General features: G+C 34.7%; 1 protein-coding gene across 3 annotated transcripts in view; it reads left to right on the top strand.

Annotated features, from left to right (window-relative positions):
- UBR5 (ubiquitin protein ligase E3 component n-recognin 5) overlaps positions 1–4,728 on the top strand; it is a 176,449-nt gene extending 171,721 nt beyond the window's left edge. For all 3 annotated transcript variants that reach the window (XM_027850037.1, XM_027850036.1, XM_027850035.1), the window contains exons 58-59: positions 1,253–1,338; positions 4,103–4,728. In XM_027850037.1, coding sequence (XP_027705838.1) covers positions 1,253–1,338; positions 4,103–4,315 — 299 coding nt within the window. In that variant the 3' untranslated portion in view covers positions 4,316–4,728. The remainder of the gene's footprint in view (positions 1–1,252; positions 1,339–4,102) is intronic.
- Positions 4,729–14,681: the final 9,953 nt, after the last annotated feature.

Here is a 14,681-nt window from a genome sequence, read left to right as displayed (position 1 = left end):
TTTAATGCCATGTGTTTGAATGTTAGTTTTTCAGTCTCTTTAGACTTTTTTATTTTAGAAGTACAACTCATGTCAAGGTTCTAATAATTATATTAATGTGAATGCAGATAGAACCTCATTATGGTGAAAACTAGTGTAGTACATTGAAAACATTTTCTATAGCAAGTGCTGTATCTGCACCCTGTCTCTTATATCAGTGGTATCAGACTCAAATAGAAACATATCCCTGCAAGCTGAATATTGATTTAGAAAACTGCAAATTAACACTATCTTCATTATCTAGGTTGCATTGTATTTTAAAATATTTTTGCTAAACATTTTCCCAGTTATATTTTAATCAAGTTCAGGGGGTTTTATAGGGTACAATTTGCTATGAGTTTGACATCTTTGTCTCATAAAATAATGAATTCAATTTGTTTTGCACTTTTGTCATGTTATGTAATATTTCAGCTTTCTTCCTCTTTCTACTTGCGACATGCCAGACACCTAAATACAACTCTTAATGCACCTACCAAAAGATACAGATCAGTAAACTGTGAGGAAGAAAGAGACACACATCTCCATTCTTCTACTAGTTTAGCAGCACTTGTTTTTTCCTTTCTGGTACACTACTGGATGTCTCTGGGTTCCTCATACTGAAAATATGTTGTTTAACAATGTATATTGTTTTATTTAAACAAAATGAAAAGCATTTTGACCTGTGAAGGTAAAGTATTTAACCTGTATTTGAAAAACTAAAGTGCATCATGATAGCTATCTCCCCTTATTCCCATGCCCCCATTTTTTGATAAAGGAGAATTGGGACAATGAAGGTTTAATATCTTAATAGATGATAATTACCATCAAGGTAGTAAAACCCTATCCTTGTGTTATTTTATGACATTAGCACTAATACTTGGGACATCAAAACTTACAGACCAAACCTAAAGCCAAAACAGACATCTTACATGAGTTACCTTGAATAAATTGGAGCAGTTAGGAACTGGGATTAGAGCCATTGTTTCATTTCAATATAATCTGTGTTTTTCAAAATGTCTGTCGTGTTGGTTCAGATTCTGACTCATCCTCAGAACCTTTTATTCTATGGATCGTATACATGAAATATTACAGATAAACATGTATAATTTTCCCTGTCAAACCTGTTTCTATTGTAAGAATTTACAATGTTGTAAATATATCACGTCCTCTACAGAAAGTTGAACTTAAATTCTTTTCTTTTTTTTTTTCTTTTTTTGTTTTTTTGTTTTTTTAGGAGAAAATGCTGAGAAACTCTTACAGTTCAAGCGATGGTTTTGGTCAATAGTGGAGAAGATGAGCATGACAGAACGGCAAGACCTTGTAAGTCAAATGCCTGTATCATAAAATGTTTAGAAGGAAATTTAAGGTGAGATTTAGATTATGAATAATACCTACTGGAATCTAGAAACTCACTAGCAGACTAAATAGCTGAAATGCCGATCATGTTTTTTTTCCTTGGGGGGAGGGGTAAAGAGTATTTACTAAGGAGGGGACAAAAACTAAAAATTTATTGGGCTTTTTTTTTTTTTTTTTTTTTTGGGCAAGGCACTTGGGGTTGAGTGATTTGCCCTGAGCCACACAGCTAGTGAGTGTTATGTGTCTGAGGCTGGATTTGAACTCAGGTCCTCATGACTCCAGTGCCAGAGGTCTATCCACTTTTTTTTTTTTTAAGGTAATTGGGATTAAGTGACTCGCCCAGGGTCACACAGCTAGTAGGTGTCAAGTGTTTGGTCTGAGTCTGGATTTGAACTAGGGTCCTCCAGACTTTAGGGCCGGTGCTGTATCCATTGCACCACCTAGCTGCCCTTGGGCATATTTTTTCACAAATATACCGCAGACCACAACTTCTGAAGCATTTGTAAAGCTCTAGGCGTATTGATTTTTTTCTTATCTAATATATTTTCTTTGGTATAAGAAGACAGTGCTGATCTGTCATTGATGTGTATATATGCATTTATATTTGTTCAGTAGTTCTGCTTAATCATTTATATGCCCTTGTTCCTTAATGATTTGTGGCATGTATTTTCAGAACTGGTTAATTGAATCAGAGTTTTACAGTCTATAGACAAGGAATAAAGTGACTTCAATTGGTATAGTTCAATTCGATAGATATTTATTAAACACCTTCTATATACAAAGTAGGTATACATTAGGCGCTGGTGACAGTAATGAAAAACTGAGCACTCTATTTAAGATGGCCATCAGGTCTTAAACTTAAAAAAAAATAAACAACATTGTAGAAAGTGGTAGGCTTCTCTTTACCTGTTTCAGTGAATCTTTTTTCAAAATGAGATTATAAAAATTTAAGACATGTATCCTTCCCATTGAATAGATTGTTCTTTTCACACCTTAGTTCAAGTGCCACAAATTACATGAAGACTTTCCTGATCTCCCCCCCACCCCAACCCCAAACTACTGGTGTTTTTCCTTATAGAATGTAAACTCCTTGTGATAGACTGGTTTTTGTATTTTATTTCCAGAACCTGAAGCTCTTAATATGTGTTTGTTTGTTAACATATAAGACCTTTTCATCTGTCTTTGACTTGTTTGGGGTATATGCCTACTAATGATATCACAGAGCCAGATAGAGCATGTATATAATGTAGTGCTTTTTGAGTATGATTCCAGATTGTGGAAAGTGGTGTTCTTTAGAAGGTCCTCACCTTATAGTGTTCTATAGGCTTCTTTTTAAAGGTTTTAATTTAGTTTGTTGAGACTTTTCCACCATACTAAACTTCACCCATTTTTCTTAAATTGTTACTCCCATAGAAATTAACAAGAAAAATACTCCACTAGAAGACTGTTGACATTTGATAGTGCTTGAGTTGTGACAAAGTATATCCTTACTTGCCCTTTGAAAAGAAATATAGAGTAGTTATTCATTTTAATTCATTCCAACTCTGGGCTAGAGCCATATTTTTCTTTCTTTGCCAGCTACCTCTCCTACCTTTTTCCCTATCCCATGGCCCAGAGTTTTCAAGATTTGACCTCTGTAGCTGACCCTTTAATCAAACAGTCCTCCTCACCCTCCAGATCTTGAACCCTTAAAAGTCTGTGTACAACTGTTCTTCAACTGATCACCAGAATTGTAATCAGGAAACTTGGGTTAAAATCCAGTTCCTATGGGCCAGTCAACTTAGCTCTTCTGTGCGTGTTTCTTCATGTGCAAAAGAGGATTATAATAATGCAGATACCATCTGCCTCCCTAGGTTTTTGTGCAGAATGTGCTTTTTCAACCTCAACTCACTGTAAATATGTGAGTAATTTGACTGCCCTAGAAGGCCCTTTAAAATTGATATTAGATATTTCCTTATGCCATAATTATCTGGGTTGCCATAATAGTTAGCATAGGTGTATAGTTGCCTAGCTTCATGTATGTCGTCTTAGGAAATTTTAGCCGAAGTAGAACTATTTACTGCCCTTCATGTAAATATATTCATTGAGACAATTAATTACCAGATCGATCTCTTTCTCTCTGTCTCTCTCACACACGCACACCCATGCATGTATACACACATACTTACATCTCTCAGCATGCAAATGTCCATTTCTGTTAGAAAAAAAGACCTGTGATTAATTCCTTCCAAAGATACGAATCTGAGAGTTTAAAAAACTCACCCTTTTACCAAGTTGAATTTTAAATTCTCCTAATGCATATTGAGAGGCTCATTAATAACCATTTCTCAGGGCCAGCTTTAAGTGGTCATATTATCATACCAGTGCCAGCTATCTATTCAAGAAAAATGCATGAAAATTGACCATAGATTCAGTTGAAAGAGAATCATAGCAAGGTAACGTTATACCACTATCTGAAAATACTCTACCAGTCTTCCTCCTTGGGGGAAGACCTTTCCCTATGTTTGTCATTTACCAACTAGTTCAGAATATTTCTGCTATATTAGTTTTTTTAAGTAAAAGGAAATATTTTAACTAGGGAGGTATCACCACCACCTTGGATAAGTTTAAAACGCATTTCTAATGTGTAAGAATTATAAGAAAATATAGTAAACATTCTAACAACTAAAAGTTAATCTTTAAATATGGCAAAACCAGAAAATATAACACTAATTTTATTTCTACTTAGGTTTACTTTTGGACATCAAGCCCATCATTGCCTGCCAGTGAAGAGGGATTTCAGCCTATGCCATCAATCACAATAAGACCACCAGATGACCAACACCTTCCTACAGCAAATACTTGCATTTCTCGACTTTATGTCCCACTTTATTCCTCTAAACAGATTCTTAAACAGAAATTGTTACTCGCCATTAAGACCAAGAATTTTGGTTTCGTGTAGAGTATAAAAAGTGTGTATTGCTGTGTAATATTACTAGCTAAGTTTTGTAGATTTTTCCATTTGTCTATAAAAGTTTATGAAAGTTAATGCTGTCATGCCCCTGGTGGTACTTTATTGATTAAATGCAAACATTCCTATACCAAGTTTGTAACTTATAGGTCTAAGGAGCACTAGCAACATTTGTCTGTAACTGTTTGCTAGTCAATAACTTCTTGGCCTAACCCCAGCCAAAGATGACAGCAGAACAATATAATTTACACTGTGATTTATCTTTTTGCTGAGGGGGAAAAATGTAAAATGTTCTGAAAATTCACTGCTGCCTTTGTGGAAAGTGTTTCAGCAAAGGTTCTTGTATAGAGGGAGTAGGGAATTTCAAAATAAAAAATTAAGTATGTTCTGTGTTTTCCTTTTAACTTTTTTATGGTGTTTAATTTGTGGTTGGCTGCAGTTGTGTATCATGTGTATTGAACTTGTAAAAAGTTCTTGACATTCAGATCTCAGAGTTGAAATCACTTAACCTATGAAATCACTTTCATTGCAATTTGTTTTGATTGCATTGAGCTCTAGGACATTAGATGATATCACTAATATTTTGCATGTAATTTGTTTCTTTGAGTGAGGGTTTTTTGTGTACATAAGGTGGGGCCAATGCACAGTACTTTATATCATGATCAACATTTTTTTTTTTTGTATCTCTGTTTCAATGGACAGTCAGTCAGGAGGTTACTCCCACTTTAGTTACAATTAGACATTTTACTAAGGTGTTTCAGTTATGTAAACTCAGCCTGGGCACTTTCTGATAACTGTAAAATGTTTTATAAGATCATGATTATTGCAGATACATTTTGGAAAATTTTAATGTTCGTGAGCAGCTTAACTACTTTTGTATCTAGCCTTTTTTAAGTATCTTGTTACATTTACTTTTTTAAATAAAGAAATTACGGAAGAAATGTCAAGTCATATTGAAGAAACAATAGTTTTTATTTATGTAATGTGTATATTTTTAAACTAACTACAGCACACCAGACACAGTTATGAAATTAACAAATTTCTGATTTTAAGAACTTAAAAAAACTTTTATGTATATGGATTATAAAGAAACAGAAGTAATTCAGTCTACATTTTACAGTTAGCAGAGAATCCTAAATGGCACAGGCCAGACAAGCCCATTCATTTTAAAAATTCATTTTCAAGAGAGTATTTAATTCTGGCCCTTATATGAAATTGATATCTAGTCAGTCATTCTGAACATTCATTCACTTAGACTGGTTTAAGTAGAGATAACTTTATAAAAATATATATCAGTTAAGGTTTTTTTTTTTAAATTTGGAAGCCCAGACAAACATTCTTAAGTTTTTATAGTTTTAGAATTTTCATGTAATTTGCTAGAGGAGCTGCTTTTTTATATCACTGCTTATAAGTAGGAATACTATGCTTATGATACAAGAGAGTGGTTTACTTGTTTATAAGAAGGCTAGAGAAGTTCTACTTTTTGCCTCCTTTGCAGTGGCCCTGTCCTATTGAGAGAGACAATTAATGTGATTTGCTTCCAGTTGACATTTACCATCTTTTTCTTGCAACTTCATGGCACTTAATTGCTAAGTGGATCATTATCAAATTCATTGGTTTTACTAGAAATACTTATGACATACTATTGTTTATTTTTATAAAAATTGATCCAGGGTCATTTTACAAAATGGGACAGTTGTTTCTTTGTAATTTTTTAAGAAGTAATAATTAGATTAAGGGTAAGGTGGTAAGCAATTTGATGGAAACTTAGAGATTAGGCTTGCTTTTCTAACCCTAAAATGTGCACATGATTTTTAAAATCTTAAGTGAATGAAAAAAAGAATTACTTTAAAAAATCCACAATATCTAATCTATCAAACCTTCTTAAGCAAACTAACAAAAAGTAGGATAACTTTAAGTGAAGTGTGAAAATCCTTTATATTCAAATGTAAAATGAAGTTTCTTTAAGTTTTAAAATAATGCCTTACTACCCTCTTTTTTTTTTTTTTTTTTTTTTGCTCGAGGCAGTTAGGGTTAAATGACTTGCTCAGGGTCACACAGTAAGTGTCATCTATCTGGTCTGAGACCAGATTTGAACTTGGATCCTCCTGACTTCACGGGCCGGTGCTCTATTCACTGCACCACCTAGCTGCCCTACCCCCCCCTTTTTTTTTCTACCCTCTTATTTAAAAATGTTAGATTGTCAAAATAATCTGCATGATATATCTTATTGGCACAGGTTTATGTAATGGATGGTTTATTTCGGAAGTATTTGGACCAGCTGTACTCCATAGCATTGTAAAAGTACTAGAGAAATGTACACTGTTTTCCATTTTCTGTTCTATATTGGGAGCAGTTCTTTAGATCCCTCTCCTTTGAAAGCCTAAGAAAATGTGGAGGTTTATTTTGGTTTTTTTTTTTAATAAGAAAGATAGGAATTTCTAATGTTACATTTTAAAGCTGTGATCTTGTTTTCTTTATTTGCTCTTTTTTCCCCCATGTCTGTAGAATATAATTTATCAGTGTGTAAGCTTCCTGCCATTGGTCTTTTCTACCAATATCCTATCCTAGGGAATATATATGGGACATCTAGTTGGTCTTGCAAATATATTTAGGTAAATATCCTGGTGTTTATTGTTTTAATGGAAGTACCTTTACTTCATTGCTACTATGCACATGAATTGAAGTTATTTTAATTGGTAATCATGTTCAGCAAAAGAGGTGAATATAAAAAACAATGTAGATAGGTCTTTCTTAATTTTGCTATTTACTGTAAGAATGTGCATTGGATGAAAATCATGGCCTTCAAGGGTTGTTTAAACATGGCATTATCTCTATAAAGGTTTGGAACTCAAATTCAAGTAATTATACTGGCTACAGCAACCCTGTTGCCTTGGCATTTTTCAAGCTATAGTGGAAGAAGAAATTACTGGACTCTACCTACATCACTGAATATAGCAGCACCATATAAAGTTGTTCTTAATGGAAAAAAATGTAAAAATTTTTTAAAAATGAAGTCCATGGGAAGAGAGTTAGAATTGTAATCCTGTAAAATGTAAAACACCACAAAGAATTGCCTTTATCGAGTCGTTTGAAACAGCAATATTTGATAAATTTCTATCATAATTTGAGAAAGGGTTTTCCTATAATTCCTAAACTTCTTACTAGGGAAATTTAGGACCAAGGAGGTATGGGGAAAAATAATAGCAGTAATAACGTGGTTATCATTAATCCAAGTGTACCCAAAACTCAACCTTGATTTCTTTACCAAATGCTTTTAAGTCGAAAGTTTGTTCATATGATGCACAAACCATTTTCTCCTGATATTTTCTGTTTCTGGTAAGTGTTAAAAGAATTGGGCAAAAGAAATTTAGTTTTATATTTTTATTTAACTTTTTTAAAAATTCATTTCTGTGGAGTAACTGTTACTAATTACTGCAAAAAATTATACATTTTAATAATTAGTTTGTTAAATCATGATTTTTTTTCCCCTTCAAGTTTGAATAGGACCTGCTACTTAACAGGTAAGACAATTTTGTTTTCAGAACTTATGGAGAGCACTGCTGTGTTGAGCATTTCTATTTGAGATAGTTGTTAATCACCACAGTGAAATAAGGCTATTTCTGAAACTTAAAAATGCTATATATTTAATTCATGGACTAGTTTGTTGATCTTTACCTTGGCTTGGATTCTCAAGGTTGGCAAGTGTTAGGAGTGTTTATAGCCAAAGTAGAGCATCTTGTAGATATAATCCATACTGGCCTCCTTGTTAATTAAAAATGTTTTATTTCAGTATATTTGGTGATATCATGAATGGTTTCTTGACTTACAGAAATATAGGTTAGTGATAGCTGGGAGAATATTCAAAAGCATTGAGAAGCAAGTTCCTGAGCTTATCAGTTTGAAGATTCAGGTTCTTTATTCCTTAAGTGTATAGCCCATTCTCAATTTTTTCTTATCCAGAGGTCATTCACCTTGTTATCTTGAACACAACTTTCTGCTCTTTTCATAGATTGTTAAGATATGGAAAGGACTTTAGAAAACCAGTCTAATGAATTTCAGTTTCTACAACTATCCTTAAATTTTGAATTATCATCTTCCTTTCCAAATCACCACCTCCTTCTGATTTCGCTATTTTATAGAAAGTACTACAATTTTCCCAGTCACCTCAGTAGCATCTCTAGCTCCACAAGAGTTGTGAGGCGTGGTTCTTTGCAACAACTCTCAGGTGTCTCTTGTCCATTCCTCTTGCTACCTAATTTAGGTTTTTATTTTTATTTTTTTTAAATTTTGCCATAGCCTCTACACTTGCTTGACAGTCTCATTCACTCCTGTGTTTTCACCTACCATCTTTCGGCAACAACAAGTTGATACCCCTGGCCTTGACCTCTTTTATGAACTTCAGACCTGTATCTCCCAGAGCTTAGGGGACAGAAGTCTATACTTTGATGCCCATTTGTACTTTAAATTCAGTATGTCTAAAAACGGGTTCGTCTTTGTCCCTAACCCTTCTGACTTTACTACTTTTGTTGGTAGCATCACCATTTACTCTGCTTTCCAGGTTTATAGCTTTGGGCTTAACACATTGCCCCCCCCCCCCCCCCCAAGCATATAGTAGGAGCTGAATAAATGTTAATTGATTTTCCTTCCTCATTGTTCCATTTCTTCATATCTCTTATCATTTCTCCCCTCCTTTATCTGTCTTCTGCTGCCACTCCAGTATAGCTATACTTGCTTGAACTTTGTGATGTGTAATATGACAATATTATTTAATAACCTGGTAAGTCTGCTTCCTAGTGGTCCCTTATCATCCAGTCTACATACTGCTGCCATAATAAACTTATTGTACATACATACAAGTGACATCTGGTCACTTCACTTATTTGTTAATAAAGTACATCATTGCCTTTTGAATAAAAAAACCAAGTTTCTCTGCATGACATTTAAAGATTTCCATAATCTAATATAACCTTCCTTTATCATTTTTATTCCCTTCACAAGTTCTGTGTTTAACTAGATTGGAATACTATGTCCCTCAAACATGCTTTCAATCCTTCCATACTTTAATCCATTATATGACTTAAATACCTTTCTTTACCTTTTGAATTCCTCATCTTTAAAGTCCAACTCATTACATCATCTCTACAAATATTTCACTGATCACTTCTCACCTTACTCATCTATAATAAAATAATTTTCTTTGGACATCACAAAGTACTGTTTCCTAATACATTTGTCCAAGTAGTCACATATCTGCCTCCCCCTCTTTCAGCACTGTCCCTCTCCCTCCCATTAGATTGTAAGCATTTTGACTGTAAGTCATCTTATTGTCATCAGTATTCTAATTTGATCACGCCTTGGATAAACTTTATATTATAATAATAAGTTATAATACTATATTATAAAACTATATATTATAATAACTGTGTCTAACAGTGTTCTGCACACAGATAGATGTTTGATTTTTTAAAAATTTTGTCATAGCCTCTACAAAGCCCTAATCCAGTGACTCATTATGTTGTAGAAGAAAGCATTTTGGATTCTCAAACTGTAACCTTTGACAAGCTCTAGCATGCTGGAAAAGTTTCAAATATGTTCCAGACAACAAAATGACTGCTTTCTGAGTACTATTCTAGCAAAGTTTGGAGAGGCTTATTATCATTACGGTGGCTACTTGGTGAATTATTTCATCACGGCAACCCACGAAACAAAGAAAAAATGCAAAAAGGAATCCATTATATCCCCTTTCCACTTTTGTGGTAATAGTGGCAAAGTTGATGGTAGAAAAGGGGTCAGAGGGTGCTTAAATCACATTTCTTATACCATAAACATTAGGTGTCAGTTTGGAAGATCTTAAGTCATAAGTTTTACTGAAGAGGGGTAGAGGTTTTGAGGTGCTCCTATGTGCAGAGGCACCCCAAGATCACGGCACCGGGTCTGCCTGAATGAATTCAACCCAAATCTTTCAGCCAGAGAAATAATTTTTCTTTTATTATATTTTTATTGTTTTTATTATTATATATTATTATTATATTTTATTTATATTTTATTAAAGATAAAGCATATAGGCCAGACTCCCAAGGAACCCAAACATCAGTGACACCCATAAGGACGAGCGGGCATAAGAGTCTCAGCCTCTAGGCGTGAGAACAGCTCAGCGTCTAAATGGAAACAAAATGGACTTAATATATAGAAAAACTGTGGGAGAGATCTAGGAGTGGCCAAGTAGTTTGGGGTGAGTTCGGGAAGAAGGGCCTAGGGAGATGTGGATGGGAGTGGCTAGTAAGCTGGGGTGAACAGAACTCCTGGGTCCTGGACCTTGTGGTGCCTAGGTAGGATTAAGGGTGGGAAATGGCCAGGGGCCATAGGAACGTAAAACGATGGAGGGGAGATTGGGTGTAGCCACAATGAAAGGCCAGTTGAAGGGGGAGGTGGTTGGGAAAAAGGATCCAGGTGAGAATTCCGGAAGGTCTGAGAGATTTGAATAGATAATGAAGGGAATTGGAAGGTAGAAGTTTGCTTTCAAAGGGAGATAAAGGCAGTAGACAAACAGGAGCCAGGTTCTTTTTAGGGCTAGGGAGGAAAGGTGCAACAAATGGGAGCCAAATTCCTTTGGCAAAAAGGGGCAAAGGGAAAAGGGACAAAGGTAAACTGAAACTCTCGTCATTACTATGTTCAGTCAAATATGAGAACCCTAAATATGAGATACTTGTAAAGCAACTAATGAGTAAATGTATTACATGAGGAAATGAACAGTATTGCTCTAGACACATTCACTATAATAAATCAGAATACAAAAGAAAGTTAAATCGAAAGCCTCCCAAGTACTTCTTACAGAAATCAAGTCAATATTTATCCAGCACAGATTAGGTACTAGGCACTATGTTAAGTGCCAGGAGGCATTTTTTTTTTTCCCTATCCAAAGAGATCAAGCAACTTCATGGTACATTTATCACCAAAGTGCTCTTGATAAACATCTGCAACAAGATCACCACAGAAGGTAATTGCAGTTTATGTGCCAAAATCAGTAGTGAAGTTTTTAATTAGCTGAATAGAAGACCCTCCATGTTAAATCAACATAAACTTAAGACTGGTTTCAGTGCAGGTGTGGTCACAGGGAAACACAATAGGAAAAATATATTGGGAAATAAGGTTCCAGAGCAAGAAATGAGAGAAGCCAAAGGCTTCTTGTCTATGTGTTATAAATACTTAAAGAAGGAAGTAATGGTAAACACCAAATACCATCAAAAAACTGTAATTGATTATATTAGAAAATGATTCATCACTAGTGGGAGTCATTTCTGATTTAGCTGATTATACATGTGAAATGAACAAAAGAAAAGATGTCATCACAGTTATTTCCAGGAGAAGATTGGATGACATAAATCAACAGGGACACTAAAAAATCACTTCAGTCAGCAAACATTTGCTCTCCTCGCCAAGCAGAGAGAAATGGTAGTCAGTGACATCAATTTAAGATGTTAACTCATTTGTAAAATCATGGAAGGGGATGGAGACATAATCACACAAAACAACAAAAATCTTTCCAGGGGAGGAACGGAGTTTACAGGAAATATCTTAAGAGCCAACTAAGCAAGAACATTTCTGAGGCCATACAAATGGAAGGAAGATGGTTGAGGAATGGTAAAGATCTATAAAACTTTTTTATGTGATATATGTGTGTATATATATGAAGTCTTTACTCTTAAAAGGACTTTTTTCTGAATGATTTGAAGGGACTTTATTTTTTTAATATTTTTTTCCAATTACATGTAAAGATATTACCATTTATTTTAAAATACTGAGTTCCAAATTATCTCCCTCCCTAAGATGGTTAACAGCTCAATTTAGGTTGTGTATGTTCAGTCATATAAAACATTTTCATATTAGTCATGTTGTAAAGAAGAAATAGACCAAAAGAAAGCCATGAAGAAAATTAAGTGAAGATAGTATGCTTTGTCTGCATTCAAAGTCCATCAGTTGTTTCTCTGGTTGTGGATAGCATTTGCCATCATGAGTCCTTTGGAATTGTCTTGGAGCATTGTATTTGTGAGAAAAGCTAAGTGGTTCATAATTCATCGTACAATGTTGCTCTTACTATGTACAATGTTCTCCTGGTTCTGCTCACTTCACTTTGCATGAGTTCATGTAAGCCTTTCCTGGTTTTTTTGAAATTTGCTCGTCTTTTTTTCTAGCACAACAGTATTACATACATATATCACAACTTGTTCAGCCACTCCCCAATTGGTGGGTATCCCCTCAATTTCCAATTCTTTGCCACCACAAAAAGAGCTGCTGTAAATATTTTTGTACATGTAGGCCCTTTAAAATGAAATTATCAATGTTCTTCAATAACACTGTTGCTTCTAAATAGCTACGCTCACTACTTTCTCCCCACAATACAACCCTCATAACAAATTAGTAAAGAGCAAACATTGGTCCAGTCTGGAAAATTTGTGCATCATTTTGTACCTACCGTCAAAGTTTCCTCCATTAATGAGAGTGGAACCACTATGCCTAGATGTTAACATCACAGTCACTATTATGGTTACATAAGAAAGTAAAATTGTCACCAATGCCTTTTTCCCCATCTCCCGAAAAGTGGAAAGAGCTGAACTAAACCAGGAATACATGTATTTGGGCTGGAGGGAACACAATTTTGAGGAATTGATTCTTATGGGGGGGGGAACGATTTTTTTTTAATGGAAAAAATTCTGAACTTGAAAATTACCAGCCTATAGACCTGTATCCTAGTTCTACACAATCTTTGTGATTCAGTTGGAATTCTTCATGAAAGTTTTGAGAAAGAAACAGACAGCCTTTTCCCAAATGATATTCTAGAGCATATGTTGTTGACTTGAATGTTGTAAGAAATAAAAGATCATAGATCTAAAGTTAGAAGGGGCCTAGATGACTGTCTAAAATGCCTTATTTTGTAGAAGAAACAGGCCCAGGGGGATTTGCCAAATTCATAAAGATAGTATGCTGTGTATGTTTGAGATGGGATTTGGAAGTCATATTCTCTGATTCCAAAGCATATCTTTTTTTCATTGTCCCACGGTGCCTGTGTTTATTATTTGTTGAACATTTGAAAAGCATTTCGTTGAACCAAAAGGTACCTTAAGTCTCCAAGGTGACTTCCATAAAAATCATAAAATAATAAGAGACTCATTGAAAGATACAACAAGAGAACTTTGATTTCATTCTCATTGTTAATGTCGGCATAAAATAGAGTGGTAAGTGCCAAAGATTTTTGCTACCCTCATAGGGGATTTCTGTCAGATTTCAAATGGAAAAAGGATTTCCTATAGATGATGAGATGCCACAGATACTACTGTTTATGGAAGATATGCTGATCACATCAAGCTTCTTAAACATCACAATCTCCTAAATGAGATTCATCATCATTTAAGAATTCAGCCTAATTTCCTACATAGGAAAAAGCAAATGAATAATGCTAATTGTCTAGCCTATGTCTTAGAATTTGGATAGGCATCTTGAAAAAGTCTAACTACTTATATTTTAGATAAACAATGAACTGTGCCCTCTATTGCTTCTATTGAGATATGTTGGATTGTATTTGGGATATTGCACAGTGTGTATAATGACCCTATACTTCTTCCTGAAACAAAGGTCCATCTTCAATAACCATTTATTATAGTGCCTACTATGTGCCAGATACTGTGCTAAGTTCTAAGAGGCAAAAAAACAAAAACCAAAAACCCACAATTCCTGCCCTCTAGGATCCAATGATCTTAAAATAACAGCATTTTCCCAGTGATGCTGTGTAGTTGTGAATCATGAAACACTAGTCTCTGAAAAGTCAAAGTTGTGGGTCACTAAAATGCAGTATGGAGGTATATAGGAGGCTGCAACATATTACATATAAGTAACTGTGCAAAAGTTGCATTATAGATGAAGTTTATCATGCATGTAGCAAAACTAAAGGGTAAAAATGGATAGCATTTATCAAAAATTAGTCAAGATGCTCCACAATCTAGTTTCATCCTTCCTTTCCACCCTTATCTTCCACCCTTCACCTGTATTTGTCACGTGCACCTAAGTGAGGCCTTAACCACATTGATTTCAGTCTATTTGTAAAATTACAACACTAAATTAGGTAATCTGTAAAGCCCTTTCTAACTCCATGTCTATGGCATTTGATCTGTCCCCAACACTTAAGACCTCTGTTTATTTCTCAGCTACCCACAATGGGTAGCCACTTATTTGATCTCACTGTTCACCCCACATCTTTACACATTATAATCCTGTTTCTTGCATTTCCCCTCCCTTTTTTTTAAACTTTTCCTAAACCTGCTGTTTTTCCTCTGCTATTTCTTTTCAGTCCCTCCTTGTT

This window comes from Vombatus ursinus, unplaced genomic scaffold (assembly GCF_900497805.2).
Source record: "Vombatus ursinus unplaced genomic scaffold, bare-nosed wombat genome assembly UNPS02008961.1, whole genome shotgun sequence".
Classification (NCBI taxonomy): Eukaryota; Metazoa; Chordata; class Mammalia; order Diprotodontia; family Vombatidae; genus Vombatus; species Vombatus ursinus.
The sequence above is the reverse complement of the archived record's forward strand: the minus strand, read 5'-3'. Positions and strand labels throughout refer to the sequence as shown.